Below are 22,451 nucleotides of genomic sequence, written 5' to 3' on the forward strand. Positions count from 1 at the left end.
CTGGAAAATAAAATTTTCAGTTGCTTGTAATTAAATGTTTAATGAGTGAAATAAAATAAAAATGGTATAAATGGGGCCACATTGTATTATGAAATGTGGGTATATTTAAGGTTACCTGTATAAACTTTTTCAAATAGTAATATTGTATACTGTTAAGTCTTAAATGTTAATAATCATTTATTCTATTTTAGCTGTGGCACTTTACCTTGCTGATCAATGGTGGGCTATTGATGATATTGTGAAAACATCTGTCCCTTCTAGAGAAGGGCTTAAGCAGGTAACAAGATCCGATAATTTAAAAGTGTTTCTTCTGAGGTCATATCACAATATGTTTCCCATAAACATTGATAATTGTTGAAATTATTGAGCACTTCTCCATTGTAGTATAACCAGGTTGTATTAAACCCTTAAGAGCTTCACTGTTACGATGAAACTGGTAGTCTGATTGCGCTTCCTCAATTTTATGTGGTTCTAAAAGTATCTGAGAATTGGTGAGGAAGAGTGAATACTTATTGGTTACTTGAACTGTAGTGACCTGTATCGACGTTAGCTTCTGATTTTCTTACAGGGTAGAGAGAAAGCTAGTTCTGTATGTGTGTTTGCCTAGGTTGTCTGTCTCTAAAAGAGACTAACCAGGAAACTTGCCTATTGGTAGGGCTATTTTAGGTGGTCTATTTTCAGGTGTTCTAATCAGTGGACTAGAAGGGAGATCCTCAGTAGCATACCGCCAAACTTTGTCCTTTTTTCTGTCCTGGTCATCATTTTATTGTTTACTTAGAGGAAGACACGGATGGTATGCTGATCAATTCTGCCTGCCACAGTGCTGAATGGGAGAACAAGTCTGTGAAAGGCAGAATTGAGAAACAAAGAGCAGGGTCTAACATGATGAAAAGTAGTACCCATGGGTTCAAAAAATTAACTGCACATGTACACCATGAAGAACAAGCTAAAACAGCACATAATGAAAATGATTGGGCTTTAGTTAATTAGAAGTAAAACCAAGGTAAGCAAAAAAGCTAATAAAAAAACTTGAGCTTATATAGCAAAGCCCCACTGTCTTAGCAGCATCTTCAATGTTTAGTTTTGTAGTATCTGCAAGTCCCAATGGAGAGATGTTAAGGATCTGGAGCAGTTTCAAGGGAGAGGACTGGAATGGCCAGAGTACCCAAAATTGCATTAGATCAGTCTTTTCCTTCAGTTGTTCCTTTGTTCCTATGGTATGAAATTTAGGGGAATGTCATGGCTTTCTTCAAATATTTTTAGGCTGTGTGGCTCCAGGGTATCAAAGTGTAGTCTTTGGCTATGGTCAGCTCAGTATGAAGAAGAATTTTACACTGGTCGGAGCTGTTCAGGGAAGGAATGGGTTGCCCTGAAAGCTAGTGAGCTTTGTCGTTTGGTATCTGACATCCCCTAGTGTGTAGTATGGTTAAGGCTTGCTTGCTTTCTTTCTTTTTTTTTGAGAGTAGTGTGTGTACAGTTAATGCTTGTCTTTCTTCACTCACCTATTTAGAGGGCACTCTTGTGCTTCTTTTAAGGACACTTGAGGGGAAGTAGACTTTACGGATAGAACTCTTGTTTTTAGTGGTGAAAAATGTCTGTGGGGGAAAAGCCCCAACAGCCGATGTCAGAAAGTTGGTGAGGGGGTCCTGGTGACCATGTGGCCTTGCATGTAGGAAGTGAGGCTCTGCTTCCGTTCTGTGATTGCCCCAAGTTTGCTTTTACCAGATTTGCCTGTGCCATTGTCATGACTCATCTGATCTGGCAGAAGGTATGTGTGTGGGGCATGCTGGCTACTCCTTATAGTAGACAACCAAGACATGACTGTTAAATGCACATTTTACCTGGGAAGATGAGACAGATTCCTTTCCAAGAGCATAATTATGGCCTTGCTCATCAAATAAGGCAATTGTTGTTAAAGTCTTAGAGGATAACATGAGGCTTTTTGTTTCCTTTCTTATTTACTATTTAAGCTAAAATGAGGTGAAGAAGAGTTGAGGCAGTAGAGGTGCTGGGGCAGCAATTAGGGTGGGGGAGACCCTGGATCTGGGCGGCTGGAAGAATAAAGAAAACGCTTGAACACTAAGGAAGAGATGCTGGGGATTGGTGCATTAGAAACTCGTTTTACCTGTTTTAGAATTTTGCTGAGAGGCAGTATTCCATGCATAATATGTGTTTGTAGAAATGGATTGTTATTGGTACAAATGATGGGTCTCATCTGTGTGAAGAAAGGTTTAAGAAATCATTTTGAGTGTATTCAGAGTGCTTTGAATGCTAGTATGAGGTGTGGAAGCAGGGAGCAAGGTAGATAGCACCTCTGAATGGATGCATAGCATAACTGTTGTGCCTGGTGTCTGACTCTCTTTCCAGGTGAGAACTCTTGGGGAGAGAGTGGTCCTGTATGTTCTGAACCGGATTATTTATAGAAAACAGGAAATGGAGAGAAATGAGATACCATTCCTGTGTCATAGCAGTACTGATTACGCCAAGATTCTGTGGAAGAAAGGAGAAGCCATTGGGTTTTATTCAGTTAAGCCTACAGGTGAGTCTTTAAAAGTTATTTAAGCTATATATTATGGAAACCTCCTTTTTAGACCCCAGCTATAGCAATATCCTTTTAAATGACTCTTTAGAGTTTAAATTGAGGTGATTTTACTTAGTATTTCTTGGGAGTACTTTGATTCTGCCTTTCTATGTAAATGAGGATTGTTAGGAAAGTTATTTATTTATTTATTTTTTATTTTTTAAAGATTTTATTTATTTATTTGAGAGAGAGAGAATGAGAGAGAGCACATGAGAGGGGGGAGTGTCAGAGGGAGAAGCAGACTCCCTGCCGAGCAGGGAGCCCGATGCGGGACTCGATCCAGGGACTCCAGGATCATGACCTGAGCCGAAAGCAGTCACCCAACCAACTGAGCCACCCAGGCGCCCCAGGAAAGTTTTTTTTTTTTTTTAAGGATTTTATTTATTTATTTGACAGAGACACAGGAAGAGAGGGAACACAAGCAGGGGGTGTGGGAGAGGAAGAAGCAGGCTTCCCGCCTAGCAGGGAGCCCGATGCGGGGCTTGATCCCAGGACCCTGGGTTTGTGACCTGAGCCGAAGGGAGACACTTAACCGACTGAGCCACCCAGGTGCCCCTGTTAGGAAAGTCTTGAAGAACAAAACAAAAATAAAGGTTTGACAGAGGGTAAGATTTCTCCATGTATGTGCAAAGAGAGTTGTGTGTTGAGCCTCATATTTGGCTGTTGTGACTTCCTTCCACGTCCTTCCCTTTATTTAAAGTGGTTGTTTGATTCCTGCTGCTATCACTGATACGGGCTCCTTTTAAAACTCTGTCTACCTGTGGACCAAATGCATAGCCTTTGTCTGCCTCACACAGCTGATTCAACCTGATTTGTTAAAGGCAGCTTTGCTCATTAGCATGAAAAACAAAATAATATATTTAGAGAATTCAAATAGCTTTGAAATTGTTAAACTTCTAAAGTTTGGATTTTTGATCCTAAGAACCACCTATACCCTGTTCCTAAAAGATGGGTGGAGCTTCATCCTGCTTTACCTATTTTCCTGCCATTTCCGCTCCCTAGAGGTACCTGGAGCCAGAAAGATAGAACCTGCTTGATCTGTGTACACACATACACCCTCACCTTATAACCACCACATAAGAAGTTGGCTTTTTCTGTACCTTGACCAAAAGACCTTTCATAGAGAACACTCAGATTATTTTCAGCCTTTCTCACATTTTACAAAACCTTCCAAATTTAGCCCTTTTGGTCAGGTCATGTCTAAAGATCATACTGAATTCACTGTTGGTTTGCAGAACAGTTGTGACTGATACCTTAATCACGTAATTAGTACACACTTAAGAATTAGTGCATGTAGTCAGTGAGAAGGTTACTTTTTCTCAAGAATAAAAAACTGTGATCTGTATAGTTTAAATTGGTTTGCTGTTTTATTTTTTTCAAGATTTATTTATTGGGGCGCCTGGGTGGCTCAGTTGTTAAGTGTCTACCTTCGGCTCAGGTCATGATCCCAGGGTCCTGAGATCAAGCCCTGCGTCGGGCTCCCTGCTCCGCGGGAAGCCTGCTTCTCCCTCTCCCACTCCCCCGCTTGTGTTCCCTCTCTTGCTATCTCTCTCTCTGTCTGTCAAATAAATAAATAAACTTAAAAAAAAAATATAAAGATTTATTTATTTAGTGTAGCGGGAAAGAGAGTGCACGTGGGGGGGGTAGGGGTAGAGGAAGAGGGACAGAGAGAATCTCAAGCAGACTCCCTGATGACTACAGAGCCTGACTTGGGGCTCGATCTCACTATCCTGAGATCATGACCTCTGCTGAAATCAAGAGCCGGGTGCTCAACCAACTGAGCCACCCAGGTGCCCCAGCTGGTTTGCTGTTTTAATAAATACTTGGGTTCTCTTTTAATATGCTATTTTATTCTTGTATAAATTCAGAAAGCTATCATTATCCAGGGGCAGAATAATAATGTTGGTTAAATGGAAGCATTGCATAAAAGGCATCAGTTTTTTTTAATGTTTAAAAGCTTTGGGGTTGAGGTGTGTTTCAATAGCTTTATGCTTTATTTTATACAAGGTAATTCCTATGGCAATTGGAGGATTTTTTTTTTTTTTTTTTTTATAGCTTCTCATACTGGCTCCAGGGGAGTTCTTACCTGAAACTAGCTCACAGACATTGGGAGCATGTATTAGTCTATACTTACTTAGAGCTTGAAGGCTTGAAGGCACACAGTTAAAGGGCATAACATTTCTCTTTCAGTATTTCTGATCATTACTTGATTCCAAGAGTATGCTTCTCTTTCTTTCATGTGCTTTTGGGTCTCCTTCTCTCCTCTATGACCTGGCCTCTATTTTTGCTTGTTGTGGTAGTTACTAAATTTTATATCCTTGAGCTTTCAAGTTCTACTTGTCTACCACTTTAGCACCTTCCATACTTCTCTACTAATTGCATTACCTTCTTACTGTTTATTTTAGTTCTTTTCCACTTTAAGCTCTGGCTGTCATCTACCAGATAACAGTAAAATTAGGTGTGCTTGTATTAGCCTTTGAATTAATAACCATTTAATTCAGTCTGGAAGCATTTTTTTAAAGGAAACCCAAATGTACAGTATTTTGAAAAAAACATCCAAAACATACTAAAACATTTTGTAATAGAAGTGTTCCTAATATATGTATCAGGGGAAAAAAAACTGTACCAGTAGCAAAAAGATTAAATCTTTATTAAACAAATTTGTAGTTGAATGAGAGCCTTATGGTATCACTTACTATTTATGATTTTTAAATTAAATAGCAAATCATTGTATTGGGATGTTTATTGGGATGTAAAAATAGTTTTGATATATAAAAGGAGACTGTTTATGAAGTCAAATCCTATTACACTACAATGAAATTTAAGAAACTACATAAATTCTTTTTTAGCCTGAAATAAAGAGATCACTGTGGGGGACATAGAGTTTGTTTGTATGTTTTTTTTTGGGTTAGGTAGATGTCAGATTATTAAAAATAGTTCTTTACAGTAGATTGTGTGAAATCTGGCACATAACTCTAAGGGAGCTCACAGAATTGAATAATGTCATTATAACAAAAGGTTTTCTGGTCCCTTCTATGGTTATTAAGTACTTTTATCTATAAAAAAATAGGAATAGAATTAATGCTGAGGGGCGCCTGGGTTGCTCAGTCGTTAAGAGTCTGCCTTCGGCTCAGGTAATGATCCCAGGGTCCTGGGATCGAGCCCTGCATGGGGCTCCCTGCTCTGCAGGAAGCCTGCTTCTCCCTCTCCCACTCCCCCTGCTTGTGTTCCCTCTCTCGCTGTGTCTCTCTCTGTCAAATAAATAAAATCTTTAAAAAAAAAAAAAAGAATTAATGCTGAACCTTGTCTCCTTCTGGTATTAAGCAGTATTCATTCATGGATTCATAAACCAAAAAAAAAAGTGAGCTCCATTTATTTCATAGGGGATGTATTTTCAGTAAAATTTTATTCTTTGCCTAATAATTAGTTTTCCAAATGTATAATACACTTGTGTTTTGATCTGTCATGTACTAATATTAATGATAATGATAACTCAAAATTTCTTTTGGATTGATAATTAGAACCTCATAGTCACAAGAAATTTGAAAAATTTGTATTTATGTACAGGTATGTTTTTGCAGTGAAGAACAGTTGGATAATAAATATGTAATCCAAGTGTAAAAATACGTGACATCAGGATAACATTCTGCAGAATAAATACAATAGAAATAGAAGTTCAGGGGGCACCTGGGTGGCTCAGTCATTAAGCGTCTTTCTTCGGCTCAGGTCATGATCCCACGGTCCTGGGATCGAGCCCCACATTGGGCTCCCTGCTCAGTGGGAAGCCTGCTTCTCCCTCTCCCACTCCCCTTGCTTGTGTTCCTTCTCTCACTGTCTCTTTCTCTGTCAAATAAATAAATAAAATCTTAAAAAAAAAAATAGAAGTTCAAGAAAAAGGAACATTATAAAATTTTTGAGTGTTAAGGATAAGTTAGTTCAATAGTAAAGGAATAGTTAAGTGGATGATGAGGGTTATCAAATTAATAGTTTTTAGGGTCCATTTGATACATTTAGAAGAGTGATAAAATAATTTTTAATATTGTTTGTTAATTGAAAAGGGAAAAAAAGTAAATTTACATAGAGTATCATGGCAGATACCATGTTAACTAGTAGATGATGGTTAATATCACCAGGAATAAGACCCATCAGTATCATGGACTCCTAATCTATGATGTACTGAGAAGGGCATAAACATCATTTCTGGTATTATTGCCCCAAACCCATAACCTTCATTTTATAATGAAAGGACTTTAGACAAAGCCAAACTGAAGGTTATCTACAAAATAACTGATCAGTAATCTCTAAAAGTAATAAAATCATGAAAGACAAAGGTGGAGTAATTATCAAAGACCAGAACTAAAGAGATATTAAACTAAATTGAGTGTGGAGCCCTGGATTGGATTCTGAAACAGAAAAAACGCGTTATTGGCAAAACTGGTGAATTTTAAATAAGGTCTCTAGCCAACAGTATTTTATCAATATTCATTTCCTGGTTTTGATTATAGTACTTTGGTTGTGTAAGGTGTTAACATTAGGGAAGCTGGATGAAGGGTATATGGAACTCTATTTTTGCAACTTTTCTGTGAGTCTAAAATTTGTGTAATAGTTTCTCAAAAGTTAATATTGATAATGTGCTAGAAATTCCATCCTTGCAATTATTGAAACTTAAGATGAAAATTTTAGATGTTACCAAAGATGTGTGAATACATGGTATTTCAAAATTTATTTAAAGGTTACAACATGAGCAAAAATGTTTCCTTTGAGGAATTTCAATTGGCCAACAGAAAAAAATTCCATAAATACCAGTATAAGTGGTTCGCCTAGGAAATGTTGCAGTCAGATCATCCTGTGAGGTTCATTGTCAGCAATCACCACCATGCACACAGAACATCTAATCAGCTCTTTAATGCCTCATTCATAACTTCGAACAAATAGCTTAGTTAGGGGAAGCCACTGATATGAAATATGGAGATCAGAACAACTTGGAAGAGACAATGAAAAACAGAACAAAACAACTATTGATATATTTGGAAGGTAAGAGTAGTCCTTACACTGATGGAATGAGGATAGTATATATTAAAAGAATGTCTGTAGAGCCCTTGGAAATTCAAAATTCAATGTACGGAAGATAAAGTTGAGGAAGTGGATCAGAAAGGAGAGCAACAACAAGAGAAAACAAACCCTAAATGATGGAAAATAGGTAAGAAAATTACAGGAATGGTCTGAATAATAGGTGTTTCAGGAGAGAACAGAGAAACCAGAGGGGAAGAAGTTTCCAATGAAATAATTCAAGAAAATTTCTCAGAATTATAGAACATGCATTTCCACATTAAAAGGACCCACTGAGCATCCATCACAATGAATTAAAATAGACTCATACTGAGATAGATTATTAGGAAATTTCAGAAATCTGGGATGGGGCGCCTGTGTGGCTCAGTGGTTAAGCGTCTGCCTTCGGCTCAGGTCATGATCCCAGGGTCCTGGGATTGAGCCCCGCATCGGGCTCCCTGCTCCTTGGGAGCCTGCTTCTCGCTCTGCTTCTCTCTCTCTCTCATGAATAAATAAATTAAAAAAATCTTTAAAAAAAAAAAAAAGATTTTTAGACCTTTTAACTGAGAGCTATATCTATATATCTATGGTCTTCCCTCCTTTTTTGGGCAAATCACTCACCTCCTGTTCACTGAAATTCAGTTCTCTAGCCCTTCTGGTTTTTTGTTTGTTTTTTATTAACATATAATGTACTGTTTGTTTCAGGGGTACAGATCTGTGATTCATCAGTCTTACACAATTCACAGTGCTCACCATAGCACATACCCTCCCCAGTGTCTATCACCCAGCCACCCCATCCCTCCCACCCTCGTCCACTCCAGCAACCCTGTTTGTTTCCTGAGATTAAGAGGCTCTTATGGTTTGTCTCCCTCTCTGGTTTCGTCTTGTTTCCGTTTTTCCCTCCCTTCCCCTATGATTTCTGTCTTGTTTCTTAAATTCCTCATATCAGTGAGATCATATGATAATTGTCTTTCTCTGACTGACTTATTTCACTTAGCATAATACCCTCTAGTTCCATCCACGTCGTTGCAAATGGCAAAATTTCATTTTTTTTTGATTAGCCCTTCTGTTTTAAGATTTTTTTTTAAAGGAATATCAAAACGCTATAGCTAAAGGCAAAACATAGTAGAAGTTTGTGTTGGACGAGTAAGGTTATATTGTAGGGCTTTGAGCCTGTTTAGGTATAATCCTTTTTTAAAGGAAATGAGCAAAGACATGGGGAAGTCCCAGCTACTGTGTGGCTACCTGAAATGTGTCATTGGGAAATGAAGTGGCTACTTTGTTTTCAGGTGAATTTCTAGCCACTTAAAGGGCCACGTGCTTTCCAGTAAGCATTCTCTTTACTGGGGAGGTAGGGCTGATTGCATTGTCAGTGTAGACACAAAGATAGCTGGTCCTGGGTTCCTGTGCCTTTAAACACCAAAAATTTAGTGGATGAAACAGAAAACTTTGGTCATTAAATAACCACTCATAATTCAGTTTGATAAGAACTGTATTTGAGGTATCAACAATAGTAGTCACTGAAAAATGGAGCAGTAAGTTTTTTTTTTTTAGGTTAATGGGTAATTTTTTATTATTATTAACATACAATGTTTGTTTCAGGGGTACAGGTCTGTGATTTATCAGTCTTACACAATTCACAGTGCTCACCATAGCACATACCCCCCGCAGTGTGCATCACCCAGTTACCCCATCCTTCTCACCCACCACCACTCCAGCAGCCCTGTTTGTTTCCTGAGATTACAAGTCTTACGGTTTGTCTCCCTCTCTGGTTTCATCTTGTTTCATTTTTTCCTCTCTTCCCCTAGGATCCTCTGCCTTGCTTCTCAAATTCCTCATATCAGTGAGATCATATGATAATTGTCTTTCTCTGATTGACTTATTTCGCTTAGCCTAATACCCTCTAGTTCTATCCGCATCGTTGCAAACGGCAAGATTTCATTTTTTGATGGCTGCATAATATTCCATTGTATATATACCACATCTTTATCCATTCATCTGTCGATGGACATCTGGGCTCTTTCCATAGTTTGGCTATTGTGGACATTGCTGGAGCAGTAAGTTTTGCCTAGAGGAAGGTGTCACTGAGAAAGTGCTATCTATCTATTTATTTATTTAAAAGATTTTATTTATTTATTTGAGAGATTGAGAGAGAGAGAGCATGAGAGTGAAGAGGGTCAGAGGGAGATGTGGGACTGTCCTGGGACTTTAGGATCATGACCTGAGCTGAAGGCAGTCGCTTAACCAACTGAGCCACCCAGGCACCCTGAGAAAATGCTATTTAAAAGTGGCTTTGAGGGCGCCTGGGTGGCTCAGTCGGTTAAGCGACTGCCTTCGGCTCAGGTCATGATCCCGGGGTCCTGGGATCGAGTCCCGCATCGGGCTCCCTGCTCTTTGGGAGCCTGCTTCTCCCTCTCCCACTCCCCCTGCTTGTGTTCCCTCTCTCGCTGTGTCTCTCTGTCAATAAATAATAAAAATAAAATCTTAAAATAAGAAAAGTGGCTTTGAGGGACACCTGAGTGGCTCAGTTGGTTAAGCATCTGCCTTTGGCTCCAGTCATGATCCCACGGTCCTGGGATCGAGTCCCGCATTTGGCTCCTTGCTCAGTGAGGAGTCTACTTCTCCCTCTGCCTCTGCCTGCTGCTCCCCCTGCTTGTGCTTGCTCTCTGTCTCTCTGTCTCTCTCTCTGACAAATAAAATCTTTAAAAAATAAGTAAATAAAATGGCTTTGAAGGGTAAGGAGAATGTCAGTAGGCAGAGAAGGGGGGAAGGGAAAGAACAATCTTAGTAAACATATAAATGGAATATATGAAAGAAGGCAGATTGATGAAAGTTCAAGGTGTATTTGGGATGCCACCCTGGGTAAGCTGGTGGGACTAATGGATAGGGAGAGTAGAGTGGGGAGAGGTAAAGATGGAGGATCCTCTTGTGAAGGGTCTTAAATGCCATAAAGAAGCTTGAAATTTTATTGGCAAAGAAGCTATCAGTGAATTTTATGTAGTGGTAACATGATTAAGTATTTTAGTGAGATAATTTTTTTAAACTATTTATTAGAGAGCACGAGCAGGGGGAGTGGCAGAGGGAGAGGGACAAGCGGGCTCCCCGCTGAGCAGGGACCCCACCACAGGTGTCAGTCCCAGGACCCTGAGATCATGACTTGAGCCAAAGGCAGATACTTAACCTACTGAGCCACCCAGGCGCCCTAGTGAGATAATTTTTTAGGACTTCGTGATTGGGTAGGGAAATTGTATTCTGAAATCAGGGAAGTCAGTTAGTTGGTAGCTATTTTAGTAGTCCAGGTGAAAGAAGGACCAACACTGGGAATGTGGCAATAGGGATAGAGAACGAAACAGATTTGAGGGAGATTTTTGGGTGGACAGCGTGTCCTGACTCTAATGTCTATATGTCAAACCAGTGGTGACTCTTGGGGGTTTTTTTGGCTTGGGTGCCTAGGTGGGAAGGTTTTAAGATTGGGAATACAGAAGGAGGAGTGGATTTGTTAATACTTGAGTTCAATTTTGACATGTAAAGTTCAATGAGCCTATGAGACAGTAAGTAGAGATACATGTTAGAAATGTAAGTTCGATCACATGGGGGAGGTGTGGATTTTGACAAAAGTCAGTGTAATTTTATTTATTTATGATTTTATTATTTTATTTTTAAATAGTATCTACACCCAACATGGGGCTCGAACTCACAACCCCAAGATCAAGAGTTACATGCCAGTACCAACTGAGCCAGCCAGGTGCCTCAGAAGTCAGTGTAATTTTGAAATGTATATGAGATCAGTCAAAACTCTTATTTATATAAAGTGAGTGTGTGTTCATGAATGTTGGTGTGAGGATATAAGTTATTGGAAATAGCTTGAGATAACCAAACGTAACTGTGGAGGGAGTCTGCCAGCAAAAGGTACTATCTGCTTTGATGTGCTCATTGATTTCCTGACAGTTAAAAAGGAAATGTTAATCTACTGGGAGATAGAAAGGGGAAGGTTAGTGAGGCTACCAACTGTTCACCAAATGTTTGTGCTTTATCTTCTATATTCTAGTCATTGGCCAATAGCTGCCCAGTCAGGGATTATATTTTCCACTCACTTTCACAGCTTGGGGCTATGTGACTAGTTCTTTCCAAAGTAATGAAAAATGATATGATGTTGGATCAAAGTGGTTAAGATGCATTCTTTTTCTCCATCTGTCTGCTGAATGCAGTGCATTTTGAAGACCTAGTGGTTGGAGAAGCCACAAGACAGAAGGAACCTGAGTTCCTGTTACTTTGGTGGGCCCCAGTGAATCATGATTCCAGTATGTGTGTGCTTGTGTAGTCTACTTGAATCTGGGTGGCCCTGTGACATGGTTTACCAGTAGAATGCAGCACAAGTGTAACTGCTAAACCTTAAGAAGGCCTGGAAATTTGCATTTTGATACTGTTAGAAGCTAAGTCACCATGTAAGAAATAGGACTACTTCAAGACTGCCATGTGGTGAGGAAGCCCAAACAGCTGCATTAAAGAGAACTGAGGCTCCCAGGTGGCAAGCCCAGCTGCGCTTTCAGTCAACAGCCGATACAGACTGTGTTTTGTGGGAGTGAAGCCATTTGGACTTTCAGCTGTTTCAGTTCCCCATATGATAACCATATAAAACTTGTGATAAATAACGAAAATTTTTGTTTTCAGCCGGTACATTTTGGGATGGCTTGTTGGGCCGCAGTAGGTAACCGAAACCGTTCCTGGATGATGGTGCACCAGAAGGCCAGCCACTCTGCCGTAGCACCTGCGTGGGACTGGTACTTAAGTAAAAACGAGTCTTAACGTTGAGCTTTCCATATTGGTTTGTTACAACAGCTAACGTTGCCATAGCTGATTTATAAAGCATCAGGACTGCGATGAGAATACTTGTGTAGTGCTATATGACAAGGTTTCCCGTGTAGATATAATCACATTATTTGTTTAGGATTCACATTATGCATGTGTTCTGTGGAGACAGTAACCCACTGATGCCTTTGTGAGGCATTAAACCAGTATTTATGAAGGTGAGGGAAGACATATTCCTGGTGGACAAAGAAGAAATGGTGATTTTCATGAGGAGAGAAAGTCATTCAAGTGTGGTAGAATATCTGTTTTTGAATTTGAATAGATGCTAAATGGTTTTGTGAAAATTTATCCATCTTTCAAAAGTTATTTTGAAAGATGCTATATATAGAGAGGGAAGGAAAGAAAAGTGGAAGATGAGTAGGAGAAAGAGCAAGAGGGAGAAATTGAGAGTAATAAAAATTGTGTTGACTCCCCTCATGGAGCTTAGATTTTAGAGGAGGAGTTGGCAGTGAATAAACAAGTAGACAATGCTATGAAGAAAATGAAAGTAGATAAAAGAAGAGAGAGTCTGTTTTATTTTTATTTTTTTTTTTAAAGATTTCACTTATTTATTAGAGAGAGAGATCACAAGTAGGGAGAGCGGCAGGCTGAGGGAGAGGGAAAAGCAGGCTCCCCGCTGAGCAGGGAGCCCGATGCGGGGCTCGATCCCAGACCCCGGCATCATGACCTGAGCTGAAGGCAGATGCTTAACGACTGAGCCACCCAGGCGCCCCGTATTTTTTTTTTTTTTTAAGATTTTATTTATTTAAGAGAGAGAGAAAGGAGAGAGAGAGAGAGAGCACAAGAAGGGGTAGGGTCAGAGGGAGAAGCAGATTCCCCGCCAAGCAGGGAGCCCCATGTGGGACTCGATCTTGGGACTCTGGGATCATGACCTGAGCCGAAGGCAGTCGCTTAATCAACTGAGCCACCCAGGCGCCCGAGAGAGTGTGTGTTTTAAATAGAAAGTCAGGGTAAGCATCTCTGAAGGAAGTAAGGGGATGATGGGATATGTGAAGTTTCAGGAGAAGAGGTTTTGAGGCAAAGAACTGAAATGCAGAAGCCGTGAGGCAGAAGCAAGTTCAGGGCGTTTGAGAAATAGCAAGAGGGCCAGTGGCTAAAGTAGAGGGAGTGTGTGATACGGGGATGGGGAGAGGCAGGGCCATATCCTGAATGGTCTTATAGGCCAAGGAAGGAGTTTGAATTTATTCTGTGGGTAATGAGAATCCATTGAAGGTTTTGAACATGGGTGTAACACAATCTGATTTGCCTTTGAAACAGGTAACTGTTGTATGAAAAACCGGGAGAGGGGATACTGGAATTGAGTTTAGTTTAGTTAAGAGGCTGTTGCCGAGAGGCCCTGTTAAGAGGTGATGGTGGCTTGGACAAGGGAGATGGGGTAGAAGTCAATATATTTGAGATAAATTATGAAGTTACTGATGCAGGATTTCTGATGGATTGTACATCAGCTATGAAGGAAATGAGTCAAGGATGAATTCTTGACTTTTTGCTGTAAGCAGCTGGGTGGGGGTGATGAGATTTACTGAAAAATGGGTCAACTAAGAGAAGATCGGGTTTGGGGAGTAAAAATTGGTCAACTAAGAGAAGATCAGATTTGGGGAGTTATCTATGAAAAATCTAATTATAAATGGTTTATTGGAATCACATGTATAAATTACCTTTTTGTTTTTACAATTTTAAAAAATATTTTGAAGATTTAGAGGGAACATTTTAAGAGAGCAAGTGCATGTGTGTGGGGAGGGGCAAAGAGAGGGAGTGAGAGAATCTCAAGCAGACTCCCCGTTTAGCATGGAGCCCCATGCAGGGCTCGATCTCACTACCCTGGGATCATCACCTGAGCTGAAACCAAGAGTTGGCCGCTTAACTGACTGAGCCACCCAGGCGCTTGTCTTCTTTTTACATTTTTAATGGCTTTATTGAGGTAGTATTCACATTCCATACAATTCACCCATGTAAATTATACAATTCAGTTTTTTTTTTTTAGTAGATTCACCAAATTGTACAACTGTCATCGTAATCAATTTTAGATCACTTTGATCATCCCCAAAAGGAAACCATGTACTCAACTGGCAGACACTTTTCAACTCCCTCAGCACTGGTCTTAGGCAAACAGTAGCTTGTCTCTCTAGATTTCTGTCTCTGTAGATTTGTCTGTTCTGGACATATAAATGGAGTTCTACAGTAATACAATCAGACACAGTAGTTTTTTGTGTCTGGATTCTTTGGCTTGGAGTACTGTTTTCATATTTCATCCATGTTACAGCATGTTATTACCACTTCATTCCTTTTTATGGCCAAATAATATGCCCTATTGTATGGATGTACCAATACTGTCTTTCATCATTTGTTGGACTTTGAATTGTTTCTACTTTCTGGCTGTTATAAATAATATTGCTGTGAACATTTGTGTACAGATTTTTGTGTGGGTGTGTTTTTATTTCTCTTGGGTATATACCTAAGAGGGGAATTGCAGGGTCTTATGGTAACTCTAAGTTTAGCCTTTTGAGGAGCTGCCAAATGGTTTTCCAAAGTGCACCATTTTACATTACTGTCAGCAATGTACCAGGATTGCATTTTCTCCACATTCTCACCAACACTTGTTTTTTGTTTTTTTTTTAAAGATTTTATTTATTTATTTGAGAGAGAGAATGAGAGAGAGCACATGAGAGGGGGGAGGGTCAGAGGGAGAAGCAGACTCCCTGCCAAGCAGGGAGCCCGATGCGGGACTCGATCCCGGGATTCCTGGCTGGGATGTTCTTTTTTGTTTTTTTTTAAAGATTTTATTTATTTATTTGAGAGAGAGCACATGAGAGGGGGGAGGGTCAGAGGGAGAAGCAGGCTCCCTGCCGAGCAGGGAGCCCGATGCGGGACTCGATCCAGGGACTCCAGGATCATGACCTGAGCCGAAGGCAGTTGCCCAACCAACTGAGCCACCCAGGCGCCCACCAACACTTGTTTTTATTTATCTTTTTTGATTTTAGGCAGTGTAATAGGTATGAAGTGTCATGGCATTGTCATTTTCAGTTGCATTTCCTTAATGGCTAAGGATGTCAAGCGTCTTTTCATGTGCGTATTGGCCATTTGTTTGTCTTCCTTGGGAAAATGTTTAGATCCTTTGCCCATTTTTAAATTGGGTTGTCTTTTTTTTTTTTTTTTAACTTTTCTCCCCCCAGCTTTATTGTGGTATAACTGACATAAAAAAAAATTGCCCATATTTAAAATTTACAATTCGTTGTGTTTTATGTTTACAGCTATGAAACTATTACCACAATCAATATGATAAACATATCCATTATCCCCAAAAGTTTCTCTTGCTCCTTTGTAACCGTCCCACTTCCCACTACGAATCCCCAAGCAAACACTTATCTCCAGTCTATTACTATAGATTAGCTTGCTTTTCTGGAATTTTGTAAGATGTGATCATTACAGTATGTACATTTTTGTTTGTTTTAGCCTGGGTTCTTTCACTCACCATAGTTATTTCAAGAGTCACATATCATAAAATTCACTCTATTAAAGTGATTAATCTTTATTGGTTTAAGAACACTTAACATAAGATCTACTCTTAACAGATTTTTAAGTATAGAATACAATATTGTCAACTATAGGAATAAAGTTATACAGCAGATCCATAGAATTTACTAATCTTGCATTAATGAAGCTTTAAACCCATTGATTGGCAACTTCTGATTTCCATCTCCCCTGCCCTTGGTGAACATGGTTCTGTTTTCTGCTGCTTTGAGTTTGACTATTTTAGATATCTTACATAGTTGGAGTCGTACAGTATTTGTACTTCTGTGGCTGACTTATTTTACTTAGCATAATGTCTTCAGGGTTCATCCATGTTGTCATGTATCGCAAGATTTATTTTTTAAATGACTGAATTTTATTCCGTTGTATGTGTATACCATATTTTCTTTATTCATCCATCAGTGGATATTTAGGTTGTCATAACATCTTGGCTATTGTGAATAGCGCTGCAATGAACATGGGATTGCTGATACCTCTTTTGAGATCCTGATTTCAATTCTTGGATAAATACCCAGAAGTGGGATTGCTGGATGATATGGTAGTTCTATTTTTGATATTTTTGAGGAACTTCCATAGTGTTTTCCATAGTGGTTATACCATTTTGTATTCCCATCAACAGTGTACAAGGGTTCCAGTTTTCCATATTCCCACCAACACTTGTTATCTTTGGTTTTTTTGTTTGTTTTGTTTTGGTAATAGTCATCCTGATAGGTATGAAGTGATACTTTGTTGTTTTGATTTGCCTGTTGATTGGTGACATTGAACATTTTTTCATATACCCATCAGCCATTTGTATGTCTTCTTTGGAGAAATATGTATTTAAATTCTTAGCCCATTTTAAAATTGGGTTTTATTTGTCTTTTTATTATGAGTTATAAGCATTCTTTCTATATTTTAGGTACAGGTCTCTTGGACATATAATTTGGAAATATTTTCTCCTATTTTATTTTATTATTTTTTTTTTTTAAAGATTTTATTTATTTATTTGAGAGAGAGTGAGAGAGACAAAGAGCACAGGAGGGGGGAGCGGGAGAGGGAGAAGCAGACTCCCCGCTGAGCAGGCAGCCCGATGCGGGACTCAATCCCGGGACTCCAGGATCATGACCTGAGCCGAAGGCAGTCACTTAACCAACTGAGCCACCCAGGCGCCCCATATTTTCTCCTATTTTAAACGTTGTCTTTTCACTATCTTGATGGTGTCCTTTGAAGCACAGCATTTTTAAATTTTTTAAAGATTTTATTTATTTATTTGACAGAGACAGAGATAGCGAGAGCAGGAACACAAGCAGCGGGAGTGGGAGAGGGAGAAGCAGGCCTCCCGCAGAGCGGGGAGCCTGATGCGGGACTCGATCCCAGGACTCTGGGATCATGACCTGAGCCGAAGGCAGACGCGTAACGACTGAACCACCCAGGCGCCCGCATTTTTAAATTTTGATGAAATCCAATTTATTTTCTTTGTCACTTTTGGTATTTATCTAAGAAGGCTTTGTCTAATCCAAGGTGATAAAGATTTACTGCTATGTTTTCTACCAAGAGTTTTATAGTGTTAGTTTTATAGCGATCTTATATTTAAGTTGATGATCCACTTGCAGTTAATCTGTGTATATGGTGTGAGGAAGGGAGTCCAACATATTTTTTTTTTTTTGCCTAGGTTAATATCTTGTCTCATAACTGTTCCATGAAAAGACTATTCTTTTTCCATAGAATTGCCTTGGAAACCCTGTCAAAAATCAGTTAACCATAAAAGGTTTTGTTTCTGGACCCTCAGTTCTATTCCATTGATCTTTGTAACTGTTCTTGGGGCCAGTACCATACTGTTTTGATTACTGCAGCTTTGTAAGTTTTAAAATGACAAATGTGAGTCCTTCAACTTTTTTTTTTTTTTTTTTTTACGGTTGTTTTGGCTTTTTTGCGGTTGTTTGCATTTCTGTATGAATTTTAGGATCATCTTGTGAATTTCTGCAAAAAGATTTAGTTGAGGATTTTGTGGGTTTTTAGTTTTGTTTTTGTTTTTAAAGTTTTTATTTATTTGTCAGAGAGAGAGAGCAAGAGCGAGAGCGAGCATGAGCAGAGAAGGGGCAGAGGGAGAAGCAGGCTCCCTGCTAAGCAGGGAGCCTGATGGGGGACTTGATCCCAGGATCCTGGGATCATGACCTGAGCCGAAGGCAGATGCTTAACCGGCTGAACCACCCAGGAGTCCCTTAGGTGAGAATTTTGAATCTTTAGCTCAATCTGGGGAAAATATATATATATATATTTTAAGATTTTATTTATTTATTTGAAAGAGAGAGACAGCAAGAGAGGGAACACAAGCAGGGGGAGTGGGAGAGGGAAAAGCAGGCTTCCCGCTGAGCAGGGAGCAGATGTGGGGCTCGATCCCAGGACCCTGGGATCATGACCTGAGCAGAAGGTAGACGCTTAATGACTGAGACACCCAGGTGCCCCTGATTTGAGGAATATATTGACGTCTAACAGCGTTAAGTCTTCTGATCCATGAACATGGATGTCTTTCCATTTATTTAGATGTTGTTTCATTTCTTCTAACAGTGTGTGTAGTTTTTAGTGTGGATACAAGTTTTGCACTATTTTTTTTTGCACTAAATTTAATTGTAAGAATTTTATTATTTGTTAATGCTGTGATAAATGGAGGTTTTTTTTTTTTTAAGGTTTTATTTCAGGGAGAGAGAGAGCAATGCTGTGAATGGGGGAAGGGGCTGGGGGAAAGAGAGAATCTTAAGCAGACTATGTGCTGACCATGGAACCTGATGCAGGGCTTGATCTCATGACCCTGAGACCATGACTTGAGCAAAAATCAAGAGTTAGACACTCAACTGACTGAGCCACCCAGGCGCCCCTGGAATTGTTTTCTTTAATTTCATTTTCAAATTGTTCATTGCTGGTGTATAGAAATATGATTGAGTTTTGTATATTGATCTTGCATCTTGCAGTCTTGCTGAATTGCCTTTTATCAGTTTTAATAATTTTTTAGTGGGTTCCTTAAGATTTTATATATCCCAAATTATGTTACCTATAAATGTAGTTTTACTTTTTCCTTTTTGGTCTGGCTGCCTTTTATTTCCTTTTCTTGCCTAATTAGAATCTCTAGAACAGTGTTGAATGGAGGCAGTAAGAGTGAGCAGTTATTTTTTGTTCCTGATCTTAGGAGGAACCCCATCCAGTCTTTCACCATTAAGTGTGATGTTAGCTGTGGATTTTCCATAAGTCCCTTTATCAGGTTAGGACATTGAGTATTTTTATCATGAAAGGTGTTGGATTTTGCCAAATGATTTTTCTGTATTTATTGAACTAATCGTGTGATTTTTGTTACATTTACATTTATGTGGGCTCTTCCATTCTTGATCTTGGAAAAGTCTCATGCATTATGTAAATTAAAGATTCACGATTATCAATATTTGGATAAATGGTAGAAGCCTTGGGAGTAGGTGAGGTTTCCCAGAGAGAATATATAGAAGACGACGGTGGACAAAGATGGAATTTTGAGGATTATAAGTATTCAATCTACCGTATGCAATGCTAAATTTAATTTAATTACAGTTAGTAAATTTAATTGAATGAAAACTTCATCTAAGGTTGTGGTTTTGCTTTACTAGATAATTGTGCTATTGTCTACAGCTGTTGATGGGTCTGAAGAATTTCTGGTAACATGGGAAGATTTTCTGCTCTTTATTTGATATCTTTGTATACTGATAGAATACTTGTACAAAGTATGGTTGCCCTTTGAACAACATAGGTTTGAACTCCATGGGTCTACTATATGTGGGTATTTTTCAATAAGTACAGTACTATAAGTGTATTTTCTCTTGACTTTTTTAAGATTTTATTTATTTATTTGAGAGTACGAGCGGGTAGAGGAGCAGAGGAGGAGGAAGAAGGACAAGCAGACTCCGCACTGAGTGTGGAGGTTGACACAGGGCTCGATCCCAGGATCTTGAGATCATGGCCTGAGCCAAAACCTAGAGTCATATGCTTAACCAGCTGAGCTACCCAGGCACCCCTCTTATGACCTTTTTTTTTTTTTTTTTAAAGATTTTATCTATTTATTTGACAGAAAGAGAGCACAAGTCGGCAGAGCGGCAGGTAGAGAGAGAGGGAGAAGCAGGCTCCCCACTGAGCAGGGAGCCTGATGCGGGGCTCCATCCCAGGACCCTGGGATCATGACCCGAGCCGGAGGCAGCAGCTTAACTGACTGAGTCACCCAGGCACCCCATGACTTTCTTAATAACATTTCATTTTCTCTAGCCTGCTGTATTGGGAGACTACAGCATATGATACATACAACTTAACAAATGACTTTTATCAGTAAGGCTTCCAGTAAACAGTAGACTATTAGTAGTTAAATTTAGGGGAGTCAAAAGTTGTGTGTGGATTTTCAGCTGCTCAGGGGGTCAGTGCCCCTAACTCCCAAGTTGTTCAAGGGTCAGCTGTGTAAGTTTTTAGTCAAAGGGAGAGAATCGGCATCATTTTTTGCAATGAATATGTACACGGCAAATAAATAATAGAACTTTAAACTTTGTGATTACTACTAGTTCCATAAATTTACCATTTCAACAATACAAGATGCTTTAATTTACCTCCTCTCCAGTAGAAGAAATGTTGGTGTGAAAAAAATCAAATTGTGGATAATTTCCTTTATATAATTACTATACTTTTGTAAGGAACCTGAAGCGTGTACAATAGTAAACAGCCATAAATCCTCAGACTCTGTATTGAGAATTAGAACTAGATAGTGCTTTCACTTTTCACTTTTTGCTTTCTCCTTTGAACTACTAGTGCTTATAATGTCTCTTGTGATTTTGTAATCACTACCAGCAGTTATGAAAAACTGATTTCAAGACATTAAAAATTAATTATGGTCATAGTAGCTTGTTGGTGAGACTACCTGTTAGACTCTTACAAGTTACTTGTTTATATATTTCAGCTTTATTGAGTAAAATTGACAATTAAAAGTGATACATATTTAAGGTATACAACTTGATAATTTGATACATGTGTACATTGTGAAATACTCACCAAAATCAAGCTAATTAAAAGATACTGCTGCAGGGGCGCCTGGGTGGCTCAGTGGTTAAGCCTCTGCCTTCGGCTCAGGTCATGATCCCAGGGTCCTGGGATCGAGCCCCACATCGGGCTCCCTGCTCAACGGGAAGCCTGCTTCTCCCTCTCCCATTCCCCCACTTGTGTTCCCTCTCTCGCTATGTCTCTCTCTGTCAAATAAATTAAAAAAAATCTTAAAAAAAAAAAAAAAGATACTGCCGCACATAGTTACCATTTTTTTTGTAGTGATAACACTGAATATCTACTTTCTTAGTAAATTTCAAGTATACAGCATTGTTAACTATAGCCATTCTATAAGACCTTTTAACCCATAGAAATATCTTAGCTGAATGTCAGCAGTTAGGATTTAAGTAATGAGAATTACTTATTCTAAGCTTAAATTAGTTGATAGTCTTAGAAACTGTTACAGAAAGTTACTGAAATTCTCCAATTTAGTCATAAATAATTCAAATTATTTCGTTGAACTAAAAAAAGATCTTGTTACATTGACCAGTTCATCAAATAATATGATTGGTACAAGTCAGTTTGTGAGATGTTTGTTACCTGAAATTTTATGTCTTCCTTGAACTGCATTAGTGGAATTATCTGAAATCATATGAATAATCTGAGACAATAGGTTTATTTATTTGAGGCACAAAGCGAGAATATTGACTGATAACTGTGAACTATTTCTAAAATTAATGTTGAGAGTAGGATGCCCCACCATGATGCCCACAACTTATATACTGTCTTAAAATGTGTTAAAGGAGCAAACATATCTAATTGGAGGGTCAGAACACAAATCAGGGTTCTTAAAAAGACAAATCCCCATAGCTGTTTTAATAGAAGAGGCATATTTAGTTACTATAAGTTATTTCTCCTGTTTAACCTTAAGCATACAGGATATTTAAAAAAACACATTTACAGCTCAAAGATTGCTGACTTAGGCATTTCTAAGACCAATGTTTCCATTTAGTCCTAATCTGTAGTCCTTACAAATCTGGAAAACTGATTTGTTTCTTTGCTATCATGGAGTAGATAAAAACAGTAGACTGTACTCACTAGAGAAAGAGGGATAGATGGATGTTCAGGTACTCAAGTTGTAGTGAGGTACTTCATGCATTGTATACGATGTACAGTCATCACATACTCTTTCAGTTTTAAAATGTAATAGTTGATGAGTTTTAAAGTTGTATAAGTCCGTAGACAGCAATGCATATTCTAGTATATACTTAAAAAAATGGTGGGCGCCTGGGTGGCTCAGTTGGTTAAGCGACTGCCTTCGGCTCAGGTCATGATCCTGGAGTCCCGGGATCGAGTCCCGCATCGGGCTCCCTGCTCGGCAGGGAGTCTGCTTCTCCCTCTGACC

At 39.0% G+C, this 22,451-nt stretch overlaps 1 protein-coding gene across 5 annotated transcripts in view; it reads left to right on the forward strand.

Moving 5' to 3' along the window:
* FAM169A (family with sequence similarity 169 member A) overlaps positions 1-22,451 on the forward strand; it is a 72,728-nt gene that overhangs the window by 21,989 nt on the left and 28,288 nt on the right. For all 5 annotated transcript variants that reach the window (XM_081826735.1, XM_081826734.1, XM_081826732.1 and 2 more), the window contains exons 4-5: positions 192-277; positions 2,368-2,539. In XM_081826735.1, coding sequence (XP_081682861.1) covers positions 192-277; positions 2,368-2,539 — 258 coding nt within the window. The remainder of the gene's footprint in view (positions 1-191; positions 278-2,367; positions 2,540-22,451) is intronic.

The sequence above is a fragment of the Leptonychotes weddellii genome, chromosome 7 (genome assembly GCF_054177405.1).
Source record: "Leptonychotes weddellii isolate Sample4059 chromosome 7, ASM5417740v2, whole genome shotgun sequence".
Classification (NCBI taxonomy): domain Eukaryota; kingdom Metazoa; phylum Chordata; class Mammalia; order Carnivora; family Phocidae; genus Leptonychotes; species Leptonychotes weddellii.